Source organism: Aegilops tauschii, chromosome 5, assembly GCF_002575655.3.
Source record: "Aegilops tauschii subsp. strangulata cultivar AL8/78 chromosome 5, Aet v6.0, whole genome shotgun sequence".
Lineage (NCBI taxonomy): Eukaryota > Viridiplantae > Streptophyta > Magnoliopsida > Poales > Poaceae > Aegilops > Aegilops tauschii.
Genome location: NC_053039.3, coordinates 445,373,688 through 445,389,767, shown reverse-complemented (window position 1 = coordinate 445,389,767; position 16,080 = coordinate 445,373,688). Strand labels below are relative to the sequence as shown.

Genomic DNA, 16,080 nt, shown 5'->3' with positions numbered 1-16,080 from the left:
ATCCTGAAGGTGCTAACAAAATGTGCAAGCTCCAGCGGTCCATCTATGGACTGGTGCAAGCATCTCGGAGTTGGAATATACGCTTTGATGAGTTGATCAAAGCATATAGTTTTATACAGACTTGCGGTGAAGCCTGTATTTACAAGAAAGTGAGTGGGAGCACTACAACTTTTCTGATAAGTATATGCGAATGACATATTATTGATCGGAAATGATGTAGAATTTTCTGGAAAGCATAAAAGAGTGTTTGAAAGGAGTTTTTCAAAGAAAGACCTCGGTGAAGCTGCTTACATATTGAGCATCAAGATCTATAGAGATAGATTAAGACGCTTGATAAGTTTTTTCAATGAGTACATACCTTGACAAGTTTTTGAAGTAGTTCAAAATGGAACAGTCAAAGAAGGAGTTCTTGCCTGTGTTGCAAGGTGTGAAGTTGAGTAAGACCCAAATCCCGACCACGGCAGAAGATCGAGAGAGAATGAAAGTCATTCCCTATGCCTCAGCCATAGGTTCTATAAAGTATGCCATGCTGTGTACCAGACCTATTGTATAGCCTGCCCTGAGTTTGGCAAGGGAGTACAATAGTGATCCAGTAATAGATCACTGGACATTGGTCAAAATTATCCTTACAGGACTAAGGAAATATTTCTCGGTTATGGAAGTGATAAAGAGTTCGTCGTGAAGAGTTACGTCGATGCAAGCTCTGACACCGATCTGGATGACTCTAAGTCACAATCCATATACATATTGAAAGTGGGAGCAATTAGCTAGAGTAGCTCCGTGCAGAGCATTGTAGACATAGAAATTTGCAAAATACATACGGACCTGAATGTGGCAGACCCATTGACTAAACATCTCTCACAAGCAAAACAAGATCACACTTTAGTGCTCTTGGGTGTTAATCACATAGCGATGTGAACTAGATTATTGACTCTAGTAAACCTTTTGAGTGTTGGTCACATGGCGATGTGAACTATGGGTGTTAATCACATGGTGATGTGAACTATTGGTGTTAAATCACATGGCGATGTGAACTAGATTATTGACTCTAGTGCAAGTGGGAGACTGAAGGAAACATGCCCTAGAGGCAATAATAAAGCTGTTATTTATATTTCCTTATATCATGATAAATGTTTATTATTCATGCTAGAATTATTAACCGGAAACTTGATACATGTTTGAATACATAGACAAAACAAAGTGTCCCTAGTATGCCTCTACTAGACTAGCTCGTTAATCAAAGATGGTTAAGTTTCCTGACCATAGACATGTGTTGTCATTTGATGAACGGGATCACATCATTAGGAGAATGATGTGATGGACAAGTCCATCCGTTAACTTAGCACTATGACCGTTTAGTTTATTGCTATTGCTTTCTTCATGACTTATACATGTTCCTCTGACTATGAGATTATGCAACTCCCGGATACCGAAGGAACACCTTGTGTGCTATCAAACGACACAACGTAACTGGGTGATTATAAAGATGCTCTACAGGTGTCTCCGAAGGTGTTTGTTGGGTTGGCATAGATCAAGATTAGGATTTGTCACTCCGTGTATTGGAGAGGTATCTCTGGGCCCTCTCGGTAATGCACATCACTATAAGCCTTGCAAGCAATGTGACTAATGAGTTAGTTGCGGGATGATGCATTAAGAACGAGTAAAGAGACTTGCCGGTAACGAGATTGAACTAGGTATTGAGATACCGACGATCGAATCTCGGGCAAGTAACATACCGATGACAAAGGGAACAACGTATGTTGTTATGCGGTTTGACCGATAAAGATCTTCGTAGAATATGTAGGAACCAATATGAGCATCCAGGTTCCGCTATTGGTTATTGACCGGAGATGAGTCTCGGTCATGTCTACATAGTTCTCGAACCCGTAGGGTCCACACGCTTAACGTTCGATGACGATCGGTATTATGAGTTTATGTGTTTTGATGTACCGAAGGTTGTTCGGAGTTCCAGATGTGATCACGGACATGTCGAGGAGTCTCGAAATGGTCGAGACATAAAGATTGATATATTGGACGATGTTATTCGGACACCAGATGAGTTCCGGGGGTCATCGGATAAATATCGGAGTACCGGGAGGTTATCGAAACCCCCGGGGGAACTAATGGGCCATCATGGGCGTTAGTGGAGAGAGTGGAGGGCAGCCAGGGCAGGCCCCCCTTGAGTCCGAATAGGACAAGGGAAGGCCCCCCCCCTTTCCTTCTCCCTCTCTCCCTCTCCTTCCTTCCCCCTCTCTTCCCTTGTTGGAAACCTACTAGGAATAGGATTCCTAGTAGGAATCCTACTTGGGGCACGCCCCATGAGGGTCGGCCGGCCTCCCCCTTGCTCCTTTATATACGGAGGCAGGGGCACCCTAGAACACACAAATTGACAGTTCTCTTAGCCGTGTGCGGTGCCCCCCTCCACAGATATCCACCTCGGTCATGTCGTTGTAGTGCTTAGGCGAAGCCCTGCGTCGGTAACTTCATCATCACCGTCATGACGCCGTCGTGCTGATGAAACTCTGCCTCGACCTCAGCTGGATCTAGAGTTCATGGGACGTCACCGAGTTGAACGTGTGCAGATCACGGAGGTGTCGTACCTTTGGTGCTAGGATCGGCAGATCGTGAAGACGTATGACTACATCAACCGCGTTGTCATAACGCTTCCGCTTTCGGTCTACGAGGGTACGTAGACAACACTCTCCCCTCTCGTTGCTATGCATCACCTAGATAGATCTTGCGTGATCGTAGGAATTTTTTTGAAATTACTGCGTTCCCCAACAGAAATATCTAGGCACATATGTCCAGTCGAATATAGATAGCATGAGTTATTATTGTTGACATCACCCTTGAGGTGAGTATGTTGGGAGGCGAAACTTTAAGCCCGTATCTTTCTATGTGTTTGGTTGAAACGTTTTGCTCATGGGTACGAGGTGAGTGTTAGCAATCATAGAAGACTATATGATGCTTGAGTATGTGGACTTGCCTAAAGGCTGCGACACGTGACCCTTCCTGAAAAGATGATGAATTGTAGTTGCAAAGTTGACTGAGAACATAGTTTGTTGGTTTCTAATAGAGTTTTTGCTTTATACTTCGATTGTGTGACGAACTATCACTTATTCATGAGAAGTATATGATAAAAGTTCTATGATAAAAGTCCTATGTTTAATTTTGTTGCTGTTATAATAATCAACATGATGCTTCTATGTCCGTATTTTGTTTTTATCGACACCTCTCTCTCTCAAAGCATGTGGACATTTTTTCGATTTCAGTTTTCGCTTGAGGACAAGCAAGGTCTAAGCTTGGGGGAGTTGATACGTCCATTTTGCATCATGTTTTCTTACTGTTATTTATAGTGTTTTTATCCATAATAATGCTTTTTGGAGTAATTCTAATCCCTTTTCTCTCATAATTTGCAAGGTATCCACCACGAGGGAGAATTCCGGCATTCTGCACAACTCCAAACAAGCTGAAACTTCACGGAGATTTTTTATGGATTATTTAAGAATTATTGGAGCAAATAACCACAAGAGGGGGCCCACCAGGTGAGCATAACCCACCTGGGCGCGCCCTGGTGGGTTGTGCTCACCCAGGCCCACCTCCGGTGCCCATCTTCTGGTATATAGGTCATTTTGACCTAGAAAAAATAAGGAGAGGACTTTCGGGATGAAGCGCCGCCGCCTCGAGGCGGAACTTGGGCAGGAGCACTTTTGCCCTCCGGCGGAGCGATTCCGCCGGGGGAACTTCCCTCTCGGAGGGGGAAATCATCGTCCTCATTATCACCAACAAGTCTCCCATCTTGGGAAGGGCAATCTCCAATCAACATCTTCAACAGCACCATCTCATCTCAAACCCTAGTTCATCTCTTGTGTTCAATCTTGTTACCGGAACTATAGATTGGTGCTTGTGGGTGACTAGTAGTGTTGATTACATCTTGTAGTTGATTACTATATGTTTTATTTGGTGGAAGATTATATGTTCAGATCCAATATGCTATTTAATACTCCTCTGATCATGAGCATGTTTATCATTTTTGAGTAGTTACTTTTGTTCTTGAGGTCACGGGAGAAATCATGTTGCAAGTAATCATGTGAACCTGATATGTGTTCGATATTTTCATAGTATGTATGTGTGATTCCCTTAGTGGTGTCATGTGAACGTCGACTACATGACACTTCACCATATTTGGGCCTAAGGGAATTCATTGTGGAGTAGAAATTAGATGATGGGTTGTGAGAGTGACAAAAGCTTAAACCCCAGTTTATGCGCTATTCCGTAAGGGACCGATTGGATCCGAAAGTTTAATGCTATGGTTAGAATTTATTCTTAATACTTTTCTTGTAGTTGCGGATGCTTGCGGGAGGGTTAATCATAAGTATGAGGTTTGTTCAAGTAAGAACATAACCTAAGCACCGGTCCACCCACATATCAAATTATCAAAGTAGCAGACATAAATCGAACCAACATGATGAAACTGACTAGATGAAAATCCCGTGTACCCTCAAGAACACTTTGCTTATCATAAGAGACCGTTTTGGCCTGTCCTTTGCCTCAAAAGGATTGGGCTATCTTGCTGCACTTTTGTTACTACTATTGTTACTTGATCGTTACAAATTATCTTGCTATCAAACTACTCCGCTACTTACAATTTCAGCACTTGCAGACATTACCTTACTGAAAACTACTTGTTATTTCCTTCTGCTCCTCATCGGGTTCGACACTCTTACTTATCGAAAAGAGCTACAATTGATCCCCTATACTTGTGGGTCATCAATCAACCGCGTTAACAAACGTTTCCGCTTACGGTCTACCAGCGTACGTAGACACACTCTCCCCTCTCGTTGCTATGCATCTCCATGGATAGATCTTGCGTATGCATAATTTTTTTTTCTTTCCACGCAATGTTTCTCAACACTGATATGATAGGTATTCAAGAGGGATATAATAAAAACTTTCATTAGATCACTGAATATCATATGTTTGATTCCTTGCAATAGTTTTGCGATATTAAGATGGTGATATGTGGATGTACTAGTGAATGATTGTAGTTTAGTAGGAATATTGGTGTTAAGGTTTGTGATTCTAGAAACATGCACGTATAGCCTCTAGTTATGTGATGAAGTTGGAACATGATTTATTATTGAGTGTCTACCTTATGAGTGACGGTCGAGGACGAGCGATGATCTTTTCCTACCAATCTACCCCCTTAGGGGCATGCAAGTAGTACTTTGCTTCGAGGGCTATAAACTTTTGCAATAAGTATGTGAGTTCTTTATGACTAATGTGAGTCCATGGATTATACGTGCTCTTACCTTTCCGCAATTTGCTAGCCTCTTCGGTACCATGCATTGCCCCTTCTCATCTTGAGAGTCGGTGCAAACTTTGCTGGTGCATCCAAACCCCGTGATATGATACACTCTATCACACATAAGCCTGCTTATATCTTACTCAAAACAACCATCATACCTACCGATTATGACATTTCCACATTCATTTCGAGACATATATTCGTTGTGTGTGTGTGTGTGTGTGTGTGTCTTACTTTCCTTAAATATCTTGGAATGGATCTCTTCACAACATACATTGTAACAAATATCTTAATACCCACGTATACTATACGATTAGGTATTCTTTTGGAAACTTATAGATTATAAATAGAATTGTTGGCAATGATCATGTACCATTTTTTTTCTTTTTTGAATGGTCTTATGTGTCCCAAGGGTAAAAGTGGGTTTAGTTATAAGTTGACAATGTGTGCATGCATGTCATGTACTTTATTAAAACAACATGAATTATACTAATGACGTCGATTACATAAAAATAACGTGGATTCTATTACTTGTGCGTACAAAAGACTTGATGTGCTTGATATCATTTGGTGCATACACGAACCTAATAGATGATTAATCTCCCATATACACTATTTAATGAGATTTTTTAAGATCTGACAATCTAGGTTGTTAGTCATTATTATTAAGACTTTGGAAAAGCAGTTTCCATACAAGAGTTTTAGAACTTAACACAACATCCGCCAGAAGAACCAAAAAAGGAAAAAATACTCATCGCAATCCCCGCAATAAGCCACTGGTCCTTCTTGAGCAAATACTACAACCGGAACTCCTCTACCGCTCCATAAGCTACCTGAGTCGCCATCTTGCTCCTATTGTGAAACACCCGGGCTTTCCTCTCAAGCCATATTTTGTGCATGTCCACAATCAGAATCACTGCCATCCACCGTTGGTTCCTTCTCGAGAACCGACTTACGATTGAGTGCCACTACACCCTAACCGGATCATGCCCCATAGGAGTAACAGACTGAAACCCATACATGGACAACAACCGATGCCAAACCTTTCAAGCATTGGAGCACTCCATGAGCAAATGTTTGATATTCTCCTCTTCTTGCTTGCACAGGGGATAGGCTACCGGCCTCGACAAGCCTCTCATTTCCATATGGTTAGCCGTCCTACATTGGTTGCGAAGTGCAAGCCACATGAACATCTTCTCCTTAAGGGGTGCCACGTTCTTCCACTGAAATTGAGGCAAAAAAGAAGCCTTGTAAGTCGAATCAGCAGGATACTCCCCATTAACAGTAAGGTGCCACCTAAAGGAATCAAAACCACTAAAGAGGGGAGGAGCTTCCTGCACTGCCTACCAAAGTTCGAGAAATTCGGCCAGCACTTAAATCGAAGGAGTCCCGCTCAGGTTCAAAGACAAATAGTTTTGGGCAAGGGCTTCCTCCACTGTTCTGGATTTTGCACCATGCGCCCTAGTGAGTAGAAATAACTCTGGCGCAATCTCTTTAGCACTTCTCCCCTGAAGCCTCTGTCATGCCAAAATTTAACTCGCATGTTAGCCCCAATCACACACTCGACCGATGCCAGTAATAGATCATGCGCCGCATGAGGAATGATTATTGGGAACCCAACCCAAGCCTTGGACTCCTCCATTTTTTCATCCAACACCATCTGATAGGCAAGGCGTGATTGAGAAGTTTCAAATGGATACCCAAACCTCTGTACTTCCACGCCACTCAACAGTGCCCCCCCCCCTTTGCCTCATCCGAGCCACCCAAAAGGAAACCTTTGAATATTTTGTGGAGACGGTTGAACACCCATGGGGTCGGGTCCAGGAAAAGCATGTGATAAATCACAATAGTAGATAGCACGGCCTTGATAAGAACAACCCTGTCGCTGATATACAACAAAGAAGTTTGCCAAGTGCCAAGCCTTCCCACAACTTTGTCAATGAGCGGTTGTAGTTCCGTTTTGGACAGAGGGGAGCAAGAGAGGGGGAGGCCCAAATAAGTGCAAGGGTACGGCTTTAAATGTCAGGGAAAGATGGCTGCCAATGCGTGCAAGTTCACTTCATCGCATCGAATCGGGGAGAGAGATTTTATCCATATTTGCTTTGAGTCGAGAACTCTAGCCAAACAGCTTCAGAAGTTCACGATGCACCAACAATTCCTCTTCTACTAGTTCGATAAAGAGTGTTGCATCGTCCGCGGAAAAGGATAAGCGGCAATTCACTGCCCAGCGAGCAAGGCTCGCAAATATCCAGGCCTCCTCGGCCTTTGACACAATGGAGTTGAGCACATCCATAATCAAGAGGAAGCGAAGGGGAGAGCCCCCCCCCCCCTCAACCCCTAGCATGCCCTATTATTAGACCCGAATGACCATTAATCAATACCTTGGTGCTGGCCGAAGATAAGCATAAAGCAATCCATGAAGACCAACAAGGGCTGAAACCTCTTTTCCGCAAAACTTGAATCAAGAATGGCCACGATGTTGAATTAAACGCTCTGGTGATATCTAATTGCAAGAAGAGCGTGCGGGATGTGCGAGGTTGCAACGATTTGATCAATCGATTAACCATCATGAAGTTGTCTTGAATTTCTTGACTCTGAATAAATGCACTAGCCATAATACTTAGTGAGAAAATATCCAGTGGGAATCAATTATATATAGAAACCGATGAAAACGAGAAGAAACTGTGTTTTAAGGTTTCTACAAAAATCTAAAAAATACAAGATGTTTAACAAACATGCAAATTTTCAAGGTCAAATTAAATTAGTTCAGGAGGTTTCAAAAACCAAATTAACAATGAACAGTGATGAGCAAAACAACATCACCTCTCATGCATGAATAACTTGTTTTTTTTTCTTGTCTTCCAAATGAGTACTTCTGAGTTTGAACTTTTCATTCCACATGTCTACAAAACAGCACCGTCCTAACGTGCTATGGTTTTCGTTTGAGATTTTTTTGGAAACTTCCAAACACGATCAATTTCCACAGGATTTTTGTCGTGATTCGGGTGCGCGTACTTTCTCCTAGTCGTTGCTCATAATCACAGGGGTTCGCATGTCAGATGCTACAGTCAGAGAATTCCCAATGAAGACAAACCTAGGAACATTCAGAGCCTTTTTAAATTGATTGGACAAGGAGAAAAATAGAAAATGCTATCATCGTCCCAAGAATTCAGACGACCCTCTGTCTCATCTCATGCAAGAAAACACAAGAAAAGTGGACCGTGATGTCTTGTTCCGTACCCACGGCAAAGCAAAAAGGTAGATCATTTTGGACATCTATCACAAGATTTGATTCCCATGGCTAGGCTACAGTATACGACAACAGAAGTAACATACGAGGACAGTACAGAAAAGAACGGAAAACTCGTCCATGACCGACGGGGCTGATCAATCATCTCAAATCAGAAAAGGAAAAGAGAACAACAACCAAAACACAGCACAGGACGAAGCAAAAGTACATAACATATATACCGTGCATTACGAATAACAACAATTGCATGTACATCAAATACATATATACTATACGTGATATGATAGATACACGGAGATAATCAAATATAGACTTAATTGCATAGAAGTACCACAATTGGGGCATTACATGCAGATTGGTACCACGATTGCTAATTTTTGCATGTCAGGACCACGATTGCTCCAGGTTTTTTCAAGGCTAAAACGCGTATTTATACGTATTGATGCTCGATCCGACAGCTCGGGCCCACCCGTCAGGTGCCACGCTGGCCAATCGGCGCGTGCCCGCGCGCTGACTAGGACGAGCCAGTGCGTTGCTGCTCTCCAACCCGGTCCGGTCGCACCAGCTCGCCCCCGCCGCACCATTCCCCTCCCCTCCTCTTCTCCTCACTCGTTTCCTCCGTTGCCGGCCGCCGCACCGCCCCGCCGACGCCATGGTTTTGGAGGACGAAAGCAGCGACGACCAGTCTAGCCTCCCGTACATGCATTCTTCCTCCACAGACGGTCTCAACGAGGTCAGTACAGTGAGTTTAGGGTTAGGGTTTCAGATTTGGGATTTCTTGATTTGGTTGATTTCGGTAGGTTTTGATTTGCCCATTGTCTTTGTGCGAGCTTCTGCAGGTCCCTTTCAGCCTTGAAGATCCAGATTACAAGGGGCTTGAGCTGGATGTGATGTCTCCATGTGAGAAGCACGGCATGGCATCTGATAGGCTTGTTGCCTTTGAAGGAACAGACACAGGCAGGCGGTTTTTAGCATGTGCACAGCCGGTATGGATTGTAGGCATAGTGATTTTTTTCTTACTTTGTCAGTGCCATATTGAACTCTGTTTGCTGGAGTACTCTGCTTGCTGTCAACATTTTGGTTCATAGTGGCACTGTAGTAGCTTATTTAGCTCAAGCATGAGTATATTTTGATGGAGTACAATGGCATAGTAATTTTGGTTAATAGTGGTACTAGAGTAGCTTAAAATGGTAACTAACCTAGTCAGTCAGCTACTCAAGTGGCTGCTCCTCTTGTTAAATGTAGTGGTCTGATGCTAAATTTAGATATTCTTTTTGGCAACTGCAGTTATCTTGTGTAATTACTTGTTGTATGAACTATGTTGGTGTCGTTGTTGTTTTTGCAGGCAGGTAGCAATTGTGGCTTTGTTGAATGGGTTGATCACCAGTGGCCCCCAACAATGCAGAATGCATTGTTGAAGCTATGGGCAATGGTTGAAGATGCCAAAACTGCTAGGGTGAATGACAATCTTGAAAGTTCTTTCACTATCCGCCATCTGACAGAAGAGAAGAACAAGTTGGAGGCCAACTATGACAAGCTAGTCCAAGATGTGCATGAGCTGATGAACTTCCAGGAAGATAAGGTGGTGGATTTCAGACATCTGCAGTCTGCCATTACATATCAGCAGGAGGTAAGAAAAGAACTGATTGATGATATGAAGGCACAGATGGCAAGTGAGATAGCAAAGAAAGATGCAGAGACCCAGAAACTTACTCAGAAGTATGAGATGCTGCTCAACCTGACAAGAGCTCAAGCAACAGTCATTCAGAACTTGAAGTTGAACAAAATGAAAGAGAAGCAAGTGCTTACTGAAGCTAGTATGAATTTGGAGCTGAAGATGCAGAGCTAACAAAGTGTCAGGAGAAGCTCACCCAAGAGAAGCTAGAGTTGAAGCTTCAGGTTGTTGATCTGCTTAAGGGAAATGAAAAGCATATTGAAGAGAAGTGGCAGTTAGAGTTTCAGAATGAAAAGTTGAAGGAGAAGTTCAGGGGCATTCAGGCCATCTTGGAGAAGTGAAGAAGATGAAAATGAGATTAGTGGCATTGCTGACCTTTTGGGAATGATGGTTGTGTAATGACCTAGCATCTAGGAACTAAGTTTGTGTACTGTATGCTTGTACTAATGGTGAACTATGGCTGTGTATGTATGTAGTAGTTATGCTATTCATCCTTTTGTAAGAAAAGGATGAACTATGCATTTGAAGTTGAACTCCTCTATGTATTGTGAACAATGGTTATGTATGGCTATAATGAGTCGAACTCCAGAAACTAATGTGTGCTATGATTGGTAGACATGGATCAGTTTCTTATTATGTATGGATATGCTGATTATGTAGATGGATATGTTGATGATGATACATTATGACAATGTTGCAGCAAACCACTCATGTCATATAAAATAAAAGAGGAACAAGACTGACTAAATCTCATTGCATCAGAAGATAACTTCACTAATCCATTACCACTTGATCCATTACAACTTGGCTTAAACTAGAGCAACTAAACCAGACAGTACATTGCATTTAGATTGGCTGCAACTAAACCAACTAACTAACTTAATATCTTGCCTGCAACTAAGCCAAGCACAAATATAGTGAAAAGAAACAACACATTGTGAAATTTGGCCCTAATCCCTGCAATCTCTGCATTCTTCTCTCTGAGTTGAGTTTGCAGAGACAGAAACATGGCCTCCCTTGTGCCATCATCTTCACTTGGAGTCAGCATTGGAAATTGATCTTCAGATCTAGCAACAGTTGCACCTTTAAGCCTCCATACTAGATCACGTAGATCCCCAATGAGCTCACTCCAGAATGTGGGCAATGGATCATCATGCCATTGCACAAATCCACAGCCACCATGCTATTAAGATGCACAAACAAATTTCCAAAAATATACCAGTTCACATACTATTGCACAGAAGAAAAAGGAAGGAAATTAGGCAAAAAATAACACTCATCATAGCATCCACGCAGCTATAGTACCTCCTACCAGGGTTCTGCCTGCTCCAGGAGATCCATCTTGGCGCCTTCCTCGGAGGTGAGCAGTGGCACATCACTGGAGGCTCGTATGCCATTGGGAGCTCGCGGTAGCGCACCGGCGAGCGCGACTCCTCCCCCCTCCTTCCTGCAGCTCGACGAAATCCGGGAGCGGACCCGGCACTGGACGACCACGACATCTCTCTCTCCACCGCCGGCCCCAGTTAGCGCCTCCATGCTGAGATTTCTCCTTCTTCTCCTTCGCTGCGCTCCAAATGGACACTGCGTGGACGAACCCTAGTTTCGTTCCCAAATCTGAGATCTTGTGCTGTCACTTTAATAGTAGGAGAGGTATCTGTCCCACATGTTAGAATCCCCAAATGTGGTACTGCATGTTATGTGATGCCCCAATATTGGTACTGACATGCAACAGCTAGCAGCAGTATTGGTACTGATTTGCAACAAGTAACTGAAAATGTGTTACTGCTTTGCAAATACTGGTACTCCACCTCAAGTTCAACATTGCAATAACCACCTCAAGTTCAATATTCAGATAACCACCTCAAGTTCAACACATACATATCCAGTAGCAACATATTCAACACCAAAATATGGCGCCCCAACTAGAGTACTCCACCTCAAGTTCAACATTACAATAACCAGTACTGGATTGTGCCAAATTATGCATCAAGTGGCAACAACACATCAACATCAGCATCAAGTTCAACCAAAATAATACCACATCATTTCAAATTACATGGCTCCTCTTCCTCTGCTAGTAGTGAAGTAGGACATCCATCCAATGTGTGTACCATTAGTAGGAATGTCAGCATATTGCCTGGGGGCACTGAATGGCCTTGGAGCACCTCTTCCAGCTCCTCTTCCTCTGCCAGCTCCTCTTCTAGATGGTGGTGGTGTAGTAGAAGTAGCAGCTCCTCTTCCTCTGGCAGCTCCTCTGGCAGCAGCTCTTGGCTGTCTTGCTGTTGTTGTAGTAGAAGGATCAGCAGCTCTTGGCTGTGAGTTACTTGGAGTAGCCTTACAAAGAAAAGGAAAACAGTTAATAATGCTAGAAAGAAATGTACAAGAAATAAAGGAAAGATTTGTATATTTCAAGGTGAAAAATTATTACCACATGCTTATTCTTCCTCAAAGCTAGCTCAGGCTTCAACTGTTTAAGACAGTTTGTGTACCTATGCCCTTGGAGACCACAATTGCCACATGTTATGGTCCCCATTCTTGAAGTGTCTTTTGGCTTTGGTACTTTAAATTTGCCCTTGATCCTCTTTTCTTTCTTTCTTCCTCTCTTGATTTTGAATGCAGGTGGTTCTATGTCTGTACCAGGGGTCCTTGTCCAATCATGCTCACCAGGCACAGGAAAGATCATTGGTTCATAAGCTGCAACATAAAAATCTTTCTTGAAGAATTTGCTGACATAATCCTCTGGTTTCCTTTTAGCCTTGTTTATTGTAGAGATGGCATGGTTGCAAGGTATGCCACTAAGGTCCCACTTCCTGCATCCACAAGTCTCAAGTTCCAGGTTGACAGCATGTGTTTGCTGCCCACTTGTAACTTGCCATAAGTTGACCCCTGCCTGTATTGGCTTGCAATATCTGGCCCGAGTTGTCGGATCGAGCATCAATACGTATAAATACGCTTTTTAGCCTTATTTGAAAAAACCTGGAGCAATCGTGGTACTGACATGCAAAAATTAGTAATTGTGGTACCAATCTGTATGTGATGCACCAATTGTGATACTTCTGTGCAATTAACTCTCAAAGATAATAGTTGCATGCATGCATGCCCCGTACGCACGCAATTTCAGGCGATATGATTAAGCTCAAATCGCTGATTTAATCACTCAGTAATCATATGTAGCCGCACGCTAGCCATCTTAGTCCATGGAGTAGCAGCACTGCTTGAAGGCGTCGAGGTTGTGCTGGAAGACGGGGACGAAGGCGTCCACGCTGCCGTCGCCGAGGTAGGATGGCACCAAGAACAGCATCCCCTCCGTGGGGAAGTAGGACGGCATGAAGTAGCTCGGGCTGCCGGCGCCGAAGTCCAGCTCGTAGAACGGGAACGTCAGCCAGCTGTCCACCTCCAGGTCCGGGCACAGCACGTCCTTCAGCACCGCCGTCTTCTCCAGCCCCTCCCGCTCCACAGCGCCGGAGCTGGCGAAGTCCACCAGCGACTGGAAGTAGGCGCCGTCGAGGCGGGCCACGGCGTCGTGGATCGTCTGCGCCGCGTGCTTCAGCGGCCGGCTCAGGAGGTCCCCCACCGTGGACCGCGGGAACGCCCACAGGACCAGGTTGCCGAAGTAGCCCGGCGGGGCGGAAAGGCGGCGCCGCCCGTCCACGGAGATGCGGATGGTGGAGTCCTCGCCGGGGCTGAGCCCACGCGCGCGCGTCATGGTGCGCCACAGGTGCGCGAGCGTGGTCTCGAACCGGCTAAACGGCCTGCCGCGCCCCTCAGACGCCTTGGCGCGAAGCCCGGCGATGAAGTCCTTGGTGAAGTGCGCCTTGTGGATGATCACGTTGTCGGCGCCGTGGTGTCCGCCCTCGCCCTGCTTGGGGTTGCTGGTCGTCGGCCGGTAGTATTCGACGCCCCGGTGCTCAAAATCGACGACGGGCGGGTCGCGCGGCCGGAAGAGGTCAAGGTGGTTGTGGGGCGGCGGCGACGGGGCGGAGATGTCCAGCCCTCGCGCGGCGCGGCCCCACGCGACGAGGAAATCGCTGGTGGCGTGGCCGTCAGCAACGGCATGGTTGGCCGTGAAACCGACGGCCAGCGAGCCGCACGCGAACCGCGTGAGCTGCACCTGCACCACCTCCTCCACGTCGCCCTCCAGGTCCGGGTGCAGCTGCAACACGACAGGCGACGGCTTCGGAGGCGCGAACTCGACCAGTGTGGCCCCGTCCACACGCGCCTCGACGAGCCGCGCGCCGTGGTCGTTGAGCAGCACCCCAGGCGCGCCGTCCGGGCCAGCTCGGACCTGGCCGGCGAAGAGGCGGTACACGCCCAGCACTTGGGCGAGGCCGCGCTCTATGTCCTCGGTGGAGGGCGCCGGCGCTTGGAAGGCGTAGATGATGGCCATCTGGATGTGGTAGGTGACCTTGTCGAACACCGAGGACGGCACGTGCTCCGTGGTGTCCGGCCGCGCCGTGCCCTCGGCGTACTGCGGCTTGACGATCTTGGAGCTCAGCACCTTCACCTCCATGATCACCGGCTAGCTAGAAAGGTACTAGTTCACTCCTTGTTTACTGTATGATCGATGTGTATATGGTTTTATTGTTGATGTCTTGAGTGCTCGATCTAGAATTCTAGATACCGGCAGTGCACTTAAGATGGAGGAAGAAGGCGATCGATTGATCGATGAGGCGCAAGCAGACGCTGGCACTGCTCTGCTTACATGTCCGGAGCGCGGTATAAATAGGCAGCGCGGGAACGGGAATGGGGTAGGTGGTTTAGCCGATCGTTGCCATAGTCGGTGGGCTTGTACATGTATGTAACCTCTTGGTGTTATTGGCTTAACCAATCATGGCATGGGGACGGGGTCCTGTTGTGCGGCGCAGTAGCTTATTTCCGTGGGATCTTGACACAGTAATTAATCACGACACGGCAATTAAGCAATCGGAGAGTGTCGTGGTCACCGACTAACACATCGACACGGTCAGTTGCGCCGTGTACCTCGTCTCACTTTGTCACTGTATAAACTATATTACGTGCAGTGTACAGCTGCACATACATTGACGTCTTCTGCAGAACGGGACAACTTACTGGGAGTATATACGTAGAGTAATGCTATATTCCCGCATTAAAAAAAAGTAATCCTATAGGATCTACACGGTGATATTTAGATCCGTGAGTCCTTCTAGGTAAGTACAAGATTTTTTTTAGTTGAATTATAGGATTTTTTTAATAATATGTAAGTGTCTTTGGGCTGGCATTTTGCAAAACCATGGCGTTTGTTTATTCTAGTCCAATTTTTCATCGTCAAATCTTGATCGTGTGACGTATGGGGCATTTGCTAAGGGGTTTTCCCGACGACCGCTTGCCAGGTAACATTATGGAGTATATAACACTAGAAAGTTACACCATCCTGACCGGCTACTACACCGAAAAGTTACACCATCCCGCCTTCCAGGGTGCAACGGGGTAGCCATATATATGGAGGGAGAAGCCGGGAAATACCAATGGTTCACGGGGACATCTGTCCCCGGAATCTCACCATTCACTCAGCCCTGATCTCCCACCTGCCTATTAGTATTTTTTCTTTCTCTGGATCATTTATGTTCGTATTAGATGCCCTCAGACCTGTACCGCTCTGCTCGGCCGTGCAAGCGCATTGATCACACCTGCTACTAGCCGGCCAACTCTCCCTGACACACAGGTGCTTTTCGCTGGTACACGCTACATCTGTTTTCACACTTGCGATAATTTTTTCAAACTCCTGAACGAAGTAATTTAATTACATCTCTGGTGCATAATTACTTGCCACATGTATCAGACGACTTATTCACCAATCGTTGTTTACTAACACCGTATCACCTTTTG

General features: G+C 45.3%; 2 protein-coding genes across 2 annotated transcripts; one reads left to right on the top strand and one right to left on the bottom strand.

Annotated features, from left to right (window-relative positions):
• The first annotated feature begins 9,255 nt into the window (after positions 1–9,255).
• LOC120964895 (uncharacterized) lies at positions 9,256–10,574 on the top strand. Its single transcript, XM_073499268.1, has 3 exons — positions 9,256–9,544; positions 9,904–10,359; positions 10,419–10,574. Exons 1-3 carry the CDS (start codon positions 9,449–9,451, stop codon positions 10,572–10,574), a joined length of 708 nt encoding a protein of 235 aa, XP_073355369.1. The 5' UTR covers positions 9,256–9,448.
• A 1,915-nt stretch (positions 10,575–12,489) lies between these two features.
• Positions 12,490–14,951, bottom strand: LOC109761738 (putrescine hydroxycinnamoyltransferase). The gene has a single exon (XM_020320563.4). The coding sequence runs from the start codon at positions 14,741–14,743 to the stop codon at positions 13,424–13,426; it is 1,320 nt and encodes a 439-aa protein (XP_020176152.3). The 5' UTR covers positions 14,744–14,951; the 3' UTR covers positions 12,490–13,423.
• Positions 14,952–16,080: the final 1,129 nt, after the last annotated feature.

Excerpts from the sequence above, each read along its gene's own strand:
- LOC120964895 (XM_073499268.1), top strand. The coding sequence starts at position 9,449 with ATGTCTCCATGTGAGAAGCACGGCATGGCATCTGATAGGCTTGTTGCC. Across the intron at positions 9,545-9,903 it reads TTTTAGCATGTGCACAGCCG|GCAGGTAGCAATTGTGGCTT; the intron begins GTATGGATTGTA and ends TTGTTTTTGCAG. Across the intron at positions 10,360-10,418 it reads ACAAAATGAAAGAGAAGCAA|GAGAAGCTCACCCAAGAGAA; the intron begins GTGCTTACTGAA and ends ACAAAGTGTCAG.
- LOC109761738 (XM_020320563.4), bottom strand. The coding sequence starts at position 14,743 with ATGGAGGTGAAGGTGCTGAGCTCCAAGATCGTCAAGCCGCAGTACGCC.